At 43.0% G+C, this 17,277-nt stretch overlaps 1 protein-coding gene across 2 annotated transcripts in view; it reads right to left on the minus strand.

Moving 5' to 3' along the window:
* Positions 1-7,369, minus strand: part of DNAL4 (dynein axonemal light chain 4) — a 39,367-nt gene extending 31,998 nt beyond the window's left edge. The window contains exon 1 of one of the 2 annotated variants that reach the window (XM_075182834.1): positions 7,222-7,369. In XM_075182834.1, the coding sequence (XP_075038935.1) occupies positions 7,222-7,257 (36 nt within the window). In that variant the 5' untranslated portion in view covers positions 7,258-7,369. The remainder of the gene's footprint in view (positions 1-7,221) is intronic. The other variant, XM_075182833.1, reaches the window with a different exon arrangement.
* Between the last annotated feature and the right edge of the window lie 9,908 nt (positions 7,370-17,277).

Genomic DNA, 17,277 nt, shown 5'->3' on the forward strand with positions numbered 1-17,277 from the left:
CAGAAAACTGCCCTGTGGATAAAACTGCATCCTGAACAGGTCTGAGTTGTGTCATGTTCACTGGCAATAAAATTAAACAACTCTGCCTAGATCATATAAAGGCATTGGTCTAAGAACAAAAATAACACTGTATGCAGTAAGTTGCAGTAGGTATGCATTATCTATACAGAAATTGGCAATGCTCAATACTAAATCATTAATTTCTTTGAAAGTGGGGTGCACACTAGGTTGTAACTCAGAGATACACAAAAAATGGGAAGGTGTGGTTGAGTCTATTGGTGATTGTTTTCCACCAACTCAGGTGGTCTTGGGTTTTTAAATGAAATCACTCTGAAAGTTTTCGACTAAATGAAGAGAAAAACAAATTGGGTTAGGGTCAATGTAAACATATTATGCAAAACAGGACAAAACTAGCACTATCTAGACATGCCGTGGCATGGCTGGGGTAGCTGGTGCATTTTTTTTGTACAAGCAAAGTAAACAAAAAGTGTCTTTATCCCCTCCAACGGACATGTTTTTGTGAATGATGGATAGGTACAAAAAAATCTGTTCATATTTATAAGTGGTTGCGTGCTGAAGTATTTTTGCTCTACAACAAAAAATAAGATTTTTACTCACCGTAAAATCCATTCCTCTGACTCCATTGGGGGACACTGCTAGACATTGGGGTATAGTAGTGGGCTCAGGAGTCTTGTCACTTTAACTGCCAAGTCTTTGGACTCCTCCCCTACTTAACCCATCCTCTCCAGAGAGATCCTCAGTTTGGAATAACCAAGAGTGAACGTAAAGGAGGCAATATAACCTGGACAGGTCTTAAATTATAAAGAACCATAACCAAAGTTTTCACACACAGAACTATATACAGAGCAAGGGAGGGTGCGCAGTGTCCCCCAATGGAGTCAGAGAAATGGATTTTACGGTGAGTAAAAATCTTATTTTCTCTTTCCTGCCATTGGGGGACACTGCGAGACATTGGGGATATACCAAAGCTTCCTCAAGGGTGGGAATGCTCTGGACCAGCTGCACGCAAAACCTTGCGACCAAAGCCTGCATCAGCCGATGCAAAGCCCTGAAGTCTGTAAAATTTTGTGAAAATGTGGACGGAAGACCAAGTCGCCACTCCACACAACTGCCCTGCCGACGCCCCGTGCCCAGGAGGCACCCACTGCTCTAGTAGAATGTGCCTTCAAAATTTTCCGGGACTAACAGAGAAGCTGCAATGTAAGCTTCTCGAATCGTGGATGTGATCCACTGGGCAATTGACTGCTTTGAAGCAGGCAACCCTCTTCTATTGGCCTCCTATAAAACAACAAACTCTCTGGTCTTTCTGACCTGAGACGTACGGTCTACATAACCTTGTAGAGCTCGTACCACATCCAAGAACTGCATAGACTCTTCTAAGGAGTCCTTCTTTGCCCGGAACGCAGGGCCAACAACTTCCTCGATCTAGGAGAAACCTGGAAACCACCCTAGGAACGAAAGATGGCTTGGTACGAAGGACCACCCTATCGGCGTGAAAAATAAGAAAGCTTAAAATTGTAAGAGTGAAATTTCTCAGACTCTCACCACAAAATATATGTCTTCCACGCTCTGTAATATATAGAAGATGAAGAAGGCTTTCTGGCCCTAATCATGGTTTAGTTATAACATCCTGAGAGAAACCCCTGCTTTAAGTATTAGGGTTTCAACAGCCGAGCCGTCAAAGCCAGCTGATCTAAACCTTGGTAAAGGAATGTCTGCTGAGGAAGTCTGCTTCCCAATTCCTCATCCCCAGAATGTGAATGGCCGAAATCTTGGGCACCTGATGCTCTGCCCAAGAAAAAATGCACCTGGTCTCTCGCATGGCAGCCACACTGCGAGTGCCCCCCCCTGGTGGTTTATGTATGCAACCGCGGTGGCATCGTCGGACTGAATCTGAAGCGGATTTCCTCTTAGGAATTTCTGGGCTCCTATCAGAGTATTGTATACTGCTCTGAGTTCTAGAATATTTATAGGAAGAGAGGCTTCCTGAGGAGACCAGAGACCCCGAAGACTCAAGATTCCTGTTACTCCTCCCCACCCTAACAGACCTGCATCTGTAGAGACTAGAGTTCAAGACCAGTACTGTAAGGACTGGCCCTTCTCCAGATTGAAGTGAACAGAGAAACATTGTGTCTTTGTTGGGGCACTCATAGGACCAAATAGATATAAAACATAATAAAGCTTTTATTCATATATATTAAAAATACTATTACATAATAGGATAGAACAGTGAAATATTAAAAGTTGAAAAATGTAGAATATGACCAGATAAATTCTTATGAACTGTTAAAACTAGCTAATATTGCTAGTACGCGCTGCCCTCTCAATATCAAATATAACAGATTATAATAAGGTGTATAGATATGTGATAGTTATTCCGGTACACAACGGTATGGATCGCTAGGAATAAATCCTGAATGATATACGTAAAGGCCCAACTATTAGACCCTCTCCCTATATCAGGATTAACGGAACACACTATAATAGTGTGTGTCTCCGTCTAAGTTGGTATATCATAAACGTGACCGGATTATATTCCTTTTGGTAGGCTATATAGTCTTGAAATTTTTTTAAGCTTAAGGAATAAGTAACTTGATAATTAGTATTTGAATTACACTCTCATCTTTCCTATAAGACGAATTGACATAAAATTGTGCCCCTCACCAAGGATGCAACGGAACTAAATGAAAGGTGAAGCTGTCTCAGCTGAGTACAGCTCTGCTGCATGTATCAAATAGGCTTACAATGTGCCAAAGTCCCAGTAGACTCACGCGTCTCACGCGCTACTTGTCTCTCTATACTAATTATATTATACAATCATATTAGGAGGTGTTTTAGGTAGGCAGGAAAGGGACTTTATTGAAAGACTATCCACCATAAGCTGCCGTTTATTAACAGTTAGGAATTCACGATATCAGTTCCGTTGCACCCTTGGTTAGGGGCACAATTTTATGTCAATTCGTCTTATAGGAAAGATGAGAGTGTAATTCAAATACTAATTATCAAGTTACTTATTCCTTAAGCTTAAATTTTTTTCAAGACTATATAGCCTACCAGAAGGAATATAATCCGGTCACGTTTATGATATACCAACTTAGACGGAGACACACACTATTATAGTGTGTTCCGTTAATCCTGATATAGGGAGAGGGTCTAATAGTTGGGCCTTTACGTATATCATTCAGGATTTATTCCTAGCGATCCATACCGTTGTGCACCTTATTATAATCTGTTATATTTGATATTGAGAGGGCAGCGCGTACTAGCAATATTAGCTAGTTTTAACAGTTCATAAGAATTTATCTGGTCATATTATACATTTTTCAACTTTTAATATTTCACTGTTCTATCCTATTATGTAATAGTATTTTTAATATATATAAATAAAGCTTTATTATGTTTTATATCTATTTGGTCCTATGAGTGCCCCAACAAAGACACAATGTTTCTCTGTTCACTTTAATATTTAATGGATTGTGTGGGTGCACCGTCTCTAGTTCTCATGGTTTCCATATAAATGATAGGAATAGATGTAATGATACAATGGTATTATAACCAGATTCTAGAGAGGGCTTTTCCTGGTGCAATAAAATTCATGTTCTGTTAACCTTCTCCAGATTGGCCTGGGACAACCACCAGACAAGGGACAGCTTTGTGGGCGTGGACAGACGAATAATCTGCCTGTCTAAATTCTTCTGCAGAGCTAGGACTCCTTCCCTTGGGAGAAAACCTCTCAGAGACCGAGTATCGAAAAGCAGAAGATTCAGAGTGGGCCGGAAAGACGCATCCGGCCTTGGTACCAGGAGAAGGCTCGAGTAAACCCTGACCCCTTTCTAGAGGAGGAACCTGACTAACAACCTGCGCTGCTAGAAGCCTTTGAATAGCTTCATGAAGAGCAACAAGTCTGAGGGGACAAGAGGGGAGAGGGGTGATGAAAAATCTGTGATGGGGGGAGAGAGCTAGGTCTATAATATAGCCCTTGGACACAATCCCTCAAATCCAGAGATCTGTTGTGGACTTCCACCATTGATCTCTGAACTGAAGAAAGCGTGCTCCTACCTGATACTCCCCCCGAGAAGCTCTGTCACCCTGAGCTCTTCTCTGCTGGGTGAGAAGAACCTCTTCTCGCCCCACCTCTACCTCTACTAGCAGATGGCCTTGACGCTGAGTACTGGCCTCTATTAAGGGTATCTCCCCCACGGGTAAACTCCGAAAGGAACGAAACCTACCCTGTCCGGGCCTGTTGGAGACAGTAGGGAGAGAAGTGCCCTTTTCCCCCGTAGTCTCTAGAATGACCCTTTCGAGCTCTGCCCCAAATAGGGTTAAGCCGTCAAAGGGTAAACACTCTAATGCTCTCTTAGAGTCTGTATCAACCGACCATGTAGGCAACCATAGGTTACGACGAGCCGCTACAATAAGAGCGGAGGCTTTAGCATTTACTGACACTGCATCCATGGCTGCATTTGCCACATACTCCGAGGTCTCTAGTACATGCTCTGCAAGATTTAAGAGTTCTGTACGAGGAGTATTAATTCTAAGACCCTTAATCAAAGCTTCCATCCAGAATTGTACAGCCTTGTTAGCCCACGCCACAGCCATATTTGGTCTAAACAAGCTTCCCACAGCAGTGCATGCTGAGCGAAGAGCTAAATCACACTTTCTATCCGTGTAATCTTAAAGGGCTATCCATTCCTGGACAAGAATAGCAGAGGATGAAGCTAGACGGGCTACCGGGGTGTCAACCTTAGGTAATGACTCCCATTTTACTGTGTCCTCAGGTGGCAGAGGATAAAGGGATTTAAATATTCCCGGCATCATAAATTGTCTACTTGGCTTAAGCCAAGCTTCTGAAATAATCTCCAACATCTCTGGAGAATGGGGGAATGCAGCCAACTGAGCCTTAGCTCTTTTAAATAGTGAGACACCCGTGGGCGCTGAGGGTTCAGGATCAGCAAACCCTAACTTATGCCTGATTCCTAGAATTAAACCATCCACACTAGTGGAAACTGAGTCAGAGTCATAACGGCTCTCCCCTTCCGGGTCTAAATCTACCTCACCTTCCTCTGCCGAGGATAACTCAGAGCACTGATCTAGGTCCAGACCTGTATCAGTAATAGCTCTTTTACCCCTTTGGGAAATAGTTAACAATCTATCTTCCCTGTGGGTAGACCCCGCCTGTAATGTGGAAGCGTTTCAGTCAGACTGACTGCCTGCCAGTGTAAATGGGGTAGTGTTTTCACATACTTCTGTTACCCGCAGCATAATGGTCGTCAGTTTTCCACAGCCAAAGAGAAGGATTGCAGACAAGGTGGTTCCACCACTACAGAGGATACCTCCTGGACTGAGCTGTTTCGCCTCTGAGCCTCCGCAGTACAAGCTGCGCAAAGGGCGTTTCGGTCTGTGTGTCCAACAGAAAGTTTTATATTACATTTTGCACATGTAAAATACATTGCAAAAGGCACAGAGTGACCCTTGCTTTTAGCTGTCCCCTTCTCAGCCATTGTACTGCTTCTTAAAATAATTATTAAAAGAAATGCAGACAAAAGGGAGACTGTCAAACTTTGGAGCCTCTTCAAACTATAAGCACAGCTCCTAATGCAAAAACCTGTAAAGTACTGTCTGTGAAAATTTACCAAGAAATAACTCACAAAACAAATATAAACCTCCACAAATGACTATAGAATACAAGCCTGTAATACAGCAGGTATCAAAACTCTGTTAGTAGAGGAGAGGCAAAGCAGAGGATCTGGCCAGCGCTGACAGGCTGCTCACTTCAGTGTCTCCACGAGTAGACTGGGTCCTGCGCGCGGGAAGAACAGCCTGGGAGGAAGGAAGTTATCATTACCTCTTCTCCCCTTCCTGTTGCATCTGTCCGCCCTGCTTGTCTCCGCCTTCAGGCCCCATCAAGACCCCGAAAAATGGCCACCATGAAGCGCTGTACTCACGCTATATAATAAATAATGCCCAGGAGCGCGTGTCATCTAAAGCGGACCAACTCACCTCTAAATGAGTGTTAGCGCCGCTGTGTCCCCTTCCTATTAACTGCTCGTTGCCATAGGGGCGAGCGGGGACCTGCCGGCATCTGAAGCGGCGCGGGAGGAGAGGCTGATACAGCTTCACTCCCTTGTCCGCTAATAACGGAGAGACTGCGGCCGTTCTGCTTTTCTGAGGGCCCTCCTTCACACAGGCCCCCCCTACTCTAATACAAAGGAGAATGCCGGCAGAAGGTGTAAGGTAAGTGAGCCCAGGGCTTCTCTTACCTGTGCGGGGACCCAGAGTGAGCAGAGCTGAGTCCTACTCACTCTTCTGGGTCTTAGGCTGGAGTCCCGCGCTGCACCTAAAGGGAGAAAAAATAAAAACATGACATCCTAAAAGAATAACAGAGTATAGGCAGGAGCCTATACCCTAGTGACCTTAGCTCCAAGTCACTAAAAAAAACCTGAGGATCTCTCTGGAGAGGAGGGGTTAAGTAGGGGAGGAGTCCAAAGACTTGGCAGTTAAAGTGACAAGACTCCTGAGCCCACTACTATGCCCAAATGTCTCTCAGTGTCCCCCAATGGCAGGAAAGAGAAATAAACCTTAAAGTTGCCTGGTGCTGGTACTTAATGTTACATACCTCTGTAAACATCATTCAGGTGTTGTACCAATACAGGACTAAATGCTGAAGAATAATATATGGTCAGTAATATAGTTTGTTTTACTTCACTGCACATTATCCATATGTTCTCTCGGGTAAGAACTACTGTGTGGAATGTGGGCACACATAAGTAGCCTTATAGAATACTTTTGTGCCAATTTACAGCTGGTTGTTAGTTACTCATAAGTGTCCTCACTACCCTCAACCGTACAGAAGCCCTCACAAGCTGACAAAACCCAATTGCTTCAGACCAGGGCTTAGCAAATCAGGAGCTGAACCCATCGGTGTTATGGATGAGCAGTTTTCCAAACAAAGGATATCGTGCGACGTTCAACTAGCTCAAATGCAATTAACTGCACAAATGCACATATTTCTAAGTTCCCCATTCTGTCTCCATCTGCTCTTCTAAGGCTCTTACTTCTACTACTTCCATGCTTACTCTCTTCCTTTCTCTAGAATCTTTTACTTTTTGTTTTCTAGATCTGTTCTTTTCCACTATACATTTTCTCTCCATACACCATAAACTCCCCCACCACTTTAATGCCGATCCCACAATGATTTACCGGAGCTCCGTGCAGCCTGCTTCGACTTTCTTGCATCGACCTACTTCACACAGCGTCCCTCTGCTCTCCGTTGCTATGCCGCGGCCCAGGCCTCCCCTGGCAACCGCAAACAAACCCGGAAGCGGAGCCACCGAGTTATAGACCACGCCCCTTCTCTCAATACACTGCCTACGATTGGTATAGTAATGGGGCTTTCCTGGTGACGTTTAACGGCTTGCACGTTGGTTACCTGGGAGACGAGACTGCGGTAGCTGACTATATTACTGCCTGATCATCTCCATAGCAGCTCATCAAACAGATTGAACTGCACTAAAAAACTGAGGAACAATTGTTTAATGACCTTTCTTTATGTTCTCTATGTCACGTCCATATTTATTCTTTTAGATGGATGTGACATACACGAGGCTAAACTTAGCTTCTTATTCGGGCAGCTTCTTATTCATGCTCCAGCTTCTTATTCAGAAAAGCTTATTTTTAAAGGATTAAATCAAGTTGGATCACTGATTTCACATCATATTAACACTAAAGGGGGCCCTTATACAAACTGCAATAGTATTTGGCGTGACCCAACACTGTTTTAGGCATGAAATCAGGTGGAAAAATGGGCAAAGATAGCATTTTGAGCATTTTGAATAAGTGGCTGCAGTTTTGCAAGGGTTAAGTGACGTTGGGTCACCAATTTGACAGTGGGAGTCAACACAGCGTGGTCAGTTACATATAAAACACTTGTCTTTTACCTGGCTTAACACTTTTGGGCATAAAATAAGGTGGCAAAGTGGGCACAGATAGCATTTTCATTATTTTAAATAAGTAACTGTAGTTTTGCAAGGGTTGATATTTTTAATTAAAAATTTCAACAAAATTAATTCCCAAATCACTTTTTCAAAAATAAAATAGACTATATACAACATCAAGGGGTAAAATGGACCAATAGAACTGAAACTTCACATGATCAGAAACCCCAATTCTCCTCCAATCCCTCCACAAAAACTACTGCCACACTTAACAAATGAGAATAATTATATACATCAAAGAAACATGACATCTTCTAAAACAGTGGTAAATCTTCAGGGAACAGGGGTAAATGATCCCAAATGGGGTAAAAATGAAATTCCTGGGAGTAATGCTGCCGATTCACATAATAAACATAGAAAGGGAGCGCAAATGTCTGGAACAGTGTTGTGATAAAAATGACATACACAGAGTGGTAATGTTTCTACTCCTTTGCGGGTTTGGGCAATCTGGCATATGTATCCAATGTTCCTCTCCCTCACTCTCACTACTGCTTACCCTACCTACTCCTTGGTGACTTCGTGGGACAAGAGGTGACGAGGCCAGGTAATTCCTCCCGAGTTGTTGTGCGCACATACCTCCTGTGGATTCCGGCGATAGCTGTGCAGCCTCTCTCAGCGGCAGTTCCTGTTGCTATGGTACGCTGAATGGGTCAAAAAGCAATCCGATCAACGCGTTTCGTCCGCTAGGGACTTTGTCAAGATACTTCTGCATTGCTGAAAAGGGCTTTATAGCCATTCATCTTTACTGGTTTAAAATTACTTCTGCACGTATATATTTCTAATGATACGGTTGTCATCATTTGACACAGACCAATATAAGATAAAATAAGAATATATACAATGTGCATATAGGTTATATATCAAAAATATACATATAAAATGTATACATATAAAATGTATTAATGCAAAATTAGAATAAATAAAATAAACAAGAATAAAATCAAAAAAAATCAAAAATTAAAAGACCACCACTTAATACAGTCCATTAATACAAATGGACAGAATGATGTTATAATTCATTAAAAATCATAAAAATTCATAAAAATTGACTCAGCTCAAAGTCCAGATTGAGTCCGTGTGGGGCACATGTTTTCATATGGAAAATCCATCTGGATTCGGACCTAGCAATTTTCTGTATATAGTCTTCTCCTCTCCAATCCGGTCTAATATGTTCTACTCCCAGAAATTTAAGTCCCTTCGGATCTTGATTATGTACTCTGTAGAAATGATCTGAAACACTATGAGTTTTAAGTAGAGATGGGCGGGCTCGGTTCCCCGAGATCCGAATCCATCCGAATTTCGCCTATCCGAGTACGGAGCCGAGCTCTCCTGCCCATTCGGAGTCGAAATCGAGGCAAAACGTCATTGTGACGTATTCATATTTCTGAGCTCGGTTCTCGCGAGATTTGAAAAGCATAAATACCAGCCTCCACAGCAATCCATTGCCATTTGACAGAGGGAGAGAGCAGGGTTAGGTCACAGGCTATATCAGCGCAGGGACAGAGCAATAACTGGACACATTATTGTTTCTATTCTATACAATTCTAATATTAATACCAATTGTTAGAGCAGTAAGAGGAGGATAAAGGAGGTTTTTTTTTTCAATTTCTGACACTCCGAGTGCTTTTGGGGTGTCCCATATTCCCCAGTGTTTGACAGTAATTTTTCTGGCTGTCAAAAGTCATGTTTGTCAGCAGTATCTAAAACAATATTTAGCACTACAAGTGCTTTTGGGGTCTCCCATATTCCTCAGTTTGAAACACTAATTTTTCTGGCTGTCAAAAGTCATGTTTGTCAGCAGTATCTAAAACAATATTTAGCACGACAAGTGCTTTTGGGGTGTCCCATATTCCCCAGTGTTTGACAGTAATTTTTCTGGCTGTCAAAAGTCATATTTGTCAGCAGTATCTATCAAATACAATTTTTGGCACTACAAGTAATTTGGGCTCATTAAAATGGATTCAAAGCAGTCCACATAGGAGCAGAATCAGCAACCCGGTACTGTCACCAGTCCTGATGGTAGTGTTCCCAGTACGTCATCTGGGAAAGGCGATGTCAAAGTACATAGTCTTTTTAAATCAGGGAAAAAAACACACCCAAAAAATTTTTACCGTGTTGAAGCGAAGAAGAAGTGTAACTGAGGAAAAGTTAAGTGCTGATAAAAAAATTTTTTGCCAACATGCCATTCTACACACGCAGTGGCAAAGAAAGAATGAGGCCTTCGCCTTCCTCTATTAGTGGCAGCAGGGGCGGGCTGGACCAGGGGGCAGGGGGGCAGCAGTCCCCCGGGCCGCTCTGTCTAACGGCTTTTTGGGCCGGACGCCCCTCCCCCCTGTGGATGCAATACTGGCCAAATACTACCGTCGGCCGCATCACTTGTCACGAGATGCGGCCGCCTGTGCGTTAAAGCGGCCGCATCTCGTGACAAGTGATGCGGCCGCCTTTGTGGCCCCCGGGCTGCAACCTGCCAGCCCGCGCCTGAGTGGCAGATCCAAAAATGTTGCCGAGCCTTCTTCTTGTACGGACACTCGTGACTAAGCAAGACCAAGTAATTTGGAGTCTAAAAGTGGTGCACAACTACAGTTACGCGTGAAAGCCGAGATGCAAGAAAACAGTAAGGCATTACAGGATAATGTATGCTCTGAATCAGAAATGACAACAATCCCTGTGGAGAGTCCATCCAACAATGGTATGTCTAATCGTGAGCTTTCTGTTAGTGTACCCATAAAGAAGGGCCCTTTCAGCAGTTCTGCTGATGTGTGCCTGAACAGCCCGAGTGTAGCCGGTGATACACAAATTGAGGATGCCACTTTAGAATTAGAAGAGGATGAGGGGGAGATTTGTGTAGGCGACGAGGGCGCTAATGAGGATGTTGATGAGGATGAGGTTGTTTGTGTAAGTCCTGCACCAGTGGCAGCAGTTTTGGCACGTGACAAGAAAAAGACCATTGTCATGCCTGGCCATAAAACAAAACAATCCACCTCTTATGTGTGGAATTATTTCTACCCCAATCCAGACAACAATTGTAAAGCCATTTGTAGTGTATGTCAAGCCACAGTCAGTCGAGGGAGGGACCTTAACCATCTTGGAACCTCGTCTATGTTACGCCATTTGACGAGAGTTCATGGCAAAGTTTTAGGAAAAGCTGAAAGTTCTTCCAAAAAAATTATAAGCACTCTATCATCAGCCAGGACCCTTCGGTCACCGACATCCCGACGGCCACAAAATACACCCACCACACCATCCTCATCAATATCCTCAGTAGCGCTCGGAGTTAGCCCTGCATCCCATTTATTAAGGCTGGATGACTCCTGCACTATTATTGATTCCTCTGAAGAAAACGTTAGTCCCACTGCTGCTGCTGTTGCTGCTGCTGGGGGTGAATCGTCAGCCCAGAGGAAGGCCAAGAAAAAGAGCAGTCCTACATCTCAACAATTAACTGGGAAACAATCATTTGCTAGGGGAAGCAAATATGAAAGCAGTCACCCAGTTGCCAAGCGAATCACAGACACCATGGCTGCCATGTTAGTGTTAGATCTGCGTCCAATATCCACAATAAACGCAGCTGGTTTTTCACAGTTAATTGAGGTTTTGTGTCCGCGTTACAGAATTCCATCGCGACACCAATTTTCGGGTAAAGCTATTCCACAACTATACCAAAAAGTGTGTACAAATGTAGAGATTGCGCTGAAAAATGCCATTCTGCCCACTGTCCACTTAACCACAGATATGTGGACAAGTGGAAGTGGTCAAACCAAAGACTATATGACTGTGACAGCCCACTGGGTTGGTCATTCACCTTCACCAGCAGGAACAGCAGCAGCATGTACACCACTACGTAACATTTGTCACAAGCAGGCCACTCTTTGTATCACTGGCTTCACTAACAGGCATACAGCTGACAATGTGTTAAGCAAACTAAGAGATGTGATTGATACATGGCTTATACCACTTGGACTCTCCCCAGGATATGTCATTTCTGATAACGCCAACAATATAGTGCGAGCATTACAGCTGGGTGAATTCCATCACATTCCCTGTTTTGCTCACACCATCAACTTGGTGGTGCAGAGCTTCCTATGAAATAACCGTGAGGTGCAGGAGATGCTTTTGGTGGCCCATAAAATTTTAGGCCATTTAAGGCATTCTGCCACAGCATGTAGGAGATTGCAGCAGCTCCAAGAACAGTTTAACTTGCCCTGCCACCAACTTATGCAAGAGGTGGTAACAAGAGGGAATTTCACCCTGTACATGCTTCAGAGAATGAAGGAACAGCGCAAAGCCATCAAAGCGTATTGCACAAGCCATGACATTGGGAAAGGAGGGGGATGTATTTCACTCTTGCACAGTGGGGAATCCTTTCAGTGCTGTACAAGGTGCTGAACCATTTGAAGTTGTGACGTGTAAAGTGAGTGCAGATTCTGCTAGTTTGAGCCAAATCATTCCTTTAATTAGACTATTGGAAAAGCAGCTTGAGAAACTGAAGAAGGAGATGAAAGCAAGCAATTCCGCAAAGTATGTTGGCCTTGTCGATCATGTACTTAATTCACTTCACAATGATCCTCGAGTTATTAAGATCTTGAACTCAGATCAGTACGTTTTGGCCACTGTGCTTGATCCAAGGTTTAAGACCTACATTGAGTGTTTGCTTCAAAATGAACGAGATGTGACCTTTTGCAAGGAGCTATTGCTCAGCAAGTTGTGCGCTGAACTGGGCCTTGGCTTGACGACGTGTTCTCTTTCAGTTTCTCAAGCAGCTGCTGCTCATAAAAAATTGCATTTTCAAAAAAGAAGCAAGGAAGACGCAGAGGGCAGACCAGAACAGTTTAACATCTGGGCTAGTTTAAAGGATTTTTCAAAAAAATGTGTGACCTTGCCCATAACTCCATCCAATATGAGTATTAACATGCAAAGGATGGTGGAGGATTATTTTCAAGAGGTAATTGATATGGAAATGTCAGACAGTCCCTTTCCTTACTGGGAAGAAAAGCAGGCAATTTGGAAACCCATGTACAAACTTGCTTTGCAATACTTAAGCTGCCCGCCCTCCAGTGTGAACGATTGTTCAGCACAGCCGGGAACTTAGTCAGTGATCGCCGTAGAAGGTTACTTCCCAAAAATGTGGAGAAAATGATGTTTATATAAATGAACTACATCTTCCACGAGGAAGGCCTTCACCATTCAAGACATCCAAGCACTGACTAATCTCTAATGGCGGATTCAAGCGGCGATGAATTGATAGTCTGTGATGATGACGTACACACTGATGAGGGTGAGGATGAAGCTGAAGATGATGACGATAACATCTTTTTAAAACTTTCTATTTAAGTGTAGGGTGCAATCTACCCCTAAAGAGGAAAGGGACTTGGGGCATTTCCATATCACGTACCGTCTTGAAAGGCTGCTGTTTAGGCAATTTCTCCTTAAAGGTAGGGTGTCATACACAGAGTGACCCCAAACTGGCTTTGACCATTTCAATTAATATTGTACAGTCTTTAACGGCTGAATTTTTTGGTATTTTTGACAAGTGGAGGGGGGCCTATAGAGACAGAAACCAAACTGCCTTTGTCCATTTCAATTAGTATTGTACAGTCTATAACGGCTGAATTTTTGGGTATTTTCTACAATTGGAAGGGGTCCTAGAGAGACAGAAACCAAACTGCCTTTGTCCATATCTTCACATATTTAACTATACGTGTTGGGTGTAATATACATCCAAAGACGATGGCTGCATTGCCAATATGCAATAAATGGAGAGGAAGACAATCTGGTTTGTGTGTAGAATTAATGAAGGCCTACCAGGAATTAAACTGTTTTTTTGCATAATTTATTAGCTTTACAACTACATTACTTATCCAAGAAACAGGTGGAGCACTAAATTTGGTTCTTTTATGACCAAAAACATTGATTTTTGAACAAAATAGCAAAACAAAACCAAAACCAAAACACGCAATGACGGTTTGGCAAAACCAAAACACGATGGTAATCCAGATCCAAAACCAAAACCTGAACACGGGGGTCAGTGAGCATCTCTAATAACAACTGAAAGATCAAGGAACTGACCTCTTCTCGGGAGTCTCTTTTAGGAATCTCCCCCTCGGTGAATAGCTGGCCTTCGAGTTTGGGTGCACACCTTTCTCAACAGATGGTTGGATGATGGTCCCATAAAATACCTTTGAGTAAAGCATGGATACCTCCTGGCCTATGTGGTTCCAGGTTTGAAGGTGACAATAAAATGGTAGATCAAAGTGGGTTAGGCAAAAATCTCCTCTAGGAGGGTGTTGGTGAGGAGGATTATGCATTCTCACTTTGATGTGCCCCTCTTAGTAAAGGATTTTCCAGGTGACCAGGGTCTGTGTTTGATGAATTCCAAACGGATTCCTCCAAAGTTTAGATATCTCACTTTGCTTGCGTTTCACTGGAGCTGTCACTCGCCGGGGTATCGGGCAGCCCACCCAACCCCCGGCAAATTTACCTTGCTCCGGCACTCCGCTCCGTCCCAGGCGCCACCATCTTGGATTCGGGGCAACTTATAAAACTTCTGCCTGCACCCCTATTGGTCAGGCAATCTGGGCGCTAAATACTAGTGATGGGAAATCTAGTTCATTTGAAGATTAGTTTATTCTGATCTAGTTCACACAAAAGATTATTTCAAAAGATTAGTTCATTTCACTCATTTGACTCAGTAGTTCATTTCACTCATTTGACTCAGTAGTTCATATAGTTCATTTAGCTCAGTTAGTTCAGTTGGATCACTGGCTCTGGAACACTGCTGAGAGAAGTGATTTACTGTATTTCTGTTTGCATATAAGCAGCAGCTCCTCATCTAGTGTTCAGTCACCTAGACCACAGACTTCAGGACTGAATGACTGTTCACTGGATCCACAGCGCCTGCGATAAGTAACGGCTGTACTTATTATTATTTCGCTTGAATTATTCTGCTACTTTTTGAGAATAAATATTTGTGCGTTGGAAACACAAATCGAGATTCAACAATCGTTATTGGATAGCGACAAAACGCTCTTAACAATTTGGGGGCTCGCAGCGGAGGTTTCGATGATCGGACAATACGCAAGACCAACGGATTTCGGTTCCCCAACAAAGGGTGGAGACGCGTCATATACAGGTAAGAACGCAATGGGTTCAAAACCTGAATATTACTCTGTGTTGTGAAACCGAATGTCCGTTTTGCATAATCTGAAGGTGCGCTAACTAGAATCTAGGGTCATATTGCGTTTTGATATATTGTATTGCGTAGCGTATGTGTACTTCCTGCTTAGCGTATGTGAATTTCCTGTAGATTTGCCATCTGTTAAACAATCGTTTTGATAGTTATTATATGTACATACTATAATTACTTGTGAAAGCCTCTGAGACATTATTACTATTGTTGGGAACTTTTGATTTTCTGTGCAGAAAAGGTGTATAGTGTGTGATTTTGTAACGTAGATACACTGTTTATTGTTGAGGTGCTCAGTTGCTGTCTGACGAGGCAGGTTGCCCAACTGAAGGACGGTATACGGGGCAGGTATACCGGGAGCGAAAACAAAGGAAGTTTTCGCGCGCGCTCCCAAGAGCCATCGCAACGCTTATTCATAGTTAGTATTTGTAAGCGTTGCGATCGGACCGCACGGCAAGGAAAGCCGTGATTGTAACTTGGGAAGGCAGTGGGGAGGAATTACATTGGAAAGGTTGGTTGATTGTATCGACTTTGTGCTACCAGTTGTAATAAACTCAACAGATTTTTGTGGTTTAGCCAGGGTATCGAGGAGCTGATAGCCCTTGGGTCCCACAGTGATATTGTCTGTGTTAGGGGTCCTCGTTTGGTACGAGAGGAAGCAAGTGGACGCGGCTTGAGCAAATACGTCCACGGCCAGTAAGAGATCTCTAGCGGTCGAGTGTTTGTAGCAAAGGGTTGAAAGTGTTTTTGGAAGTGTGGTCTGCATAGACTGGAACTGTTCAACATGGGTGCTAAGCATACGCTAGAGATGACAGAGTAATGTTCGCACTAGGGAGGAAGCCTGCCTCCATAATATATCAAATGATAATTATATGGTATCACGAGTAGGGAGGGGTGCACCAACAACTCAAGTAATGAGTCCAAAAAAGGAAGGGGAGCAGAGAAAGTTGTAGCTCAAAGAGCAAGGGCACTCTGGTTTCCAAAATTTAAATAGTCAGTATATCATATGTAACAGGGCAAATGCCTTTATTATAACACATGTAAATACTTGGCGAAATATAGAGATAAAAACACATAGAAGGATAGAAAAATAGATTTAAAATAAGTTAACCCTTCAGTAACCACCGCTGGATAGGTTAGTAGTACATCAAGATGTGGTGGGTAATGGGCAAAAATAGAGCTTATGAACTGTAGCCTAGATTATAAATAAGCTATATGATCATAAAGTGAGATATATATTATTCTCCAATTTGGTATACATATGGAGATGCTCTAAATCGGTGCAGATTAATAGTGAGCACCTGTCCTAGCGTCCCTGATAATGGTCTGGTATAGATTCGCAAGCTGAAAGGAGAGTAATAAGAGATTTAAACATGTGATAATCTCTCAATCCTTTATCAAAGCTGCATGGAGCTCTGCTGCACAGTATACAATGTGGCGATAGACTCATGTCTCAACAGGTTAATATTCATGTTGTGTCATAGAGATCTAAGCAGTAACAGTAGCAGTTCGATAGTTCACCTAATATGTGGTGTCTGTGTGCTACTGCAAATAGATTCATACAGGATTTATGCGTAACACACTATAGAATAATCATATATAACAGCCTTTCAGGAGTATTGTGCTCTGCATAAGAATCTTATTTAAGTGTATCTGATCTCAGAGCGCACACTCAGTGGGTTGTAATATACCCCCTGCTAGTAAGATGCGCTGGATTCATATGCATGAGATCTCTCTTAGTTATTACTTTACATGAATGAGTTAAAACCTGTATTAGAGATATAGATACAGCGTTGCTATCATGTAATATCAGAAGCAGGGAAAGCTAGGAAGCCCAAAACGGACTATATGTCCGTGGTGGTGGTTACTTCCGGGTGTGACATCGATGATGTCACCTTCCCGACGTACGTTTCGCCTGTAAGCTTTGACAAGGGATAACCCGAGCTGTCAGAGAAGGTTTCTTTTTGTGTGGTACTTGACCAATAGGGAGTACTTATCAGTGATTGCCACATGAGGGAGCCAATCAGAAAGCTATGTATCGTGTAACCTAGGAGAACCAATAGGAAAAATGATTCAGAGCAT

Source organism: Mixophyes fleayi, chromosome 8, assembly GCF_038048845.1.
Source record: "Mixophyes fleayi isolate aMixFle1 chromosome 8, aMixFle1.hap1, whole genome shotgun sequence".
In the NCBI taxonomy this organism is placed as follows: Eukaryota; Metazoa; Chordata; class Amphibia; order Anura; family Limnodynastidae; genus Mixophyes; species Mixophyes fleayi.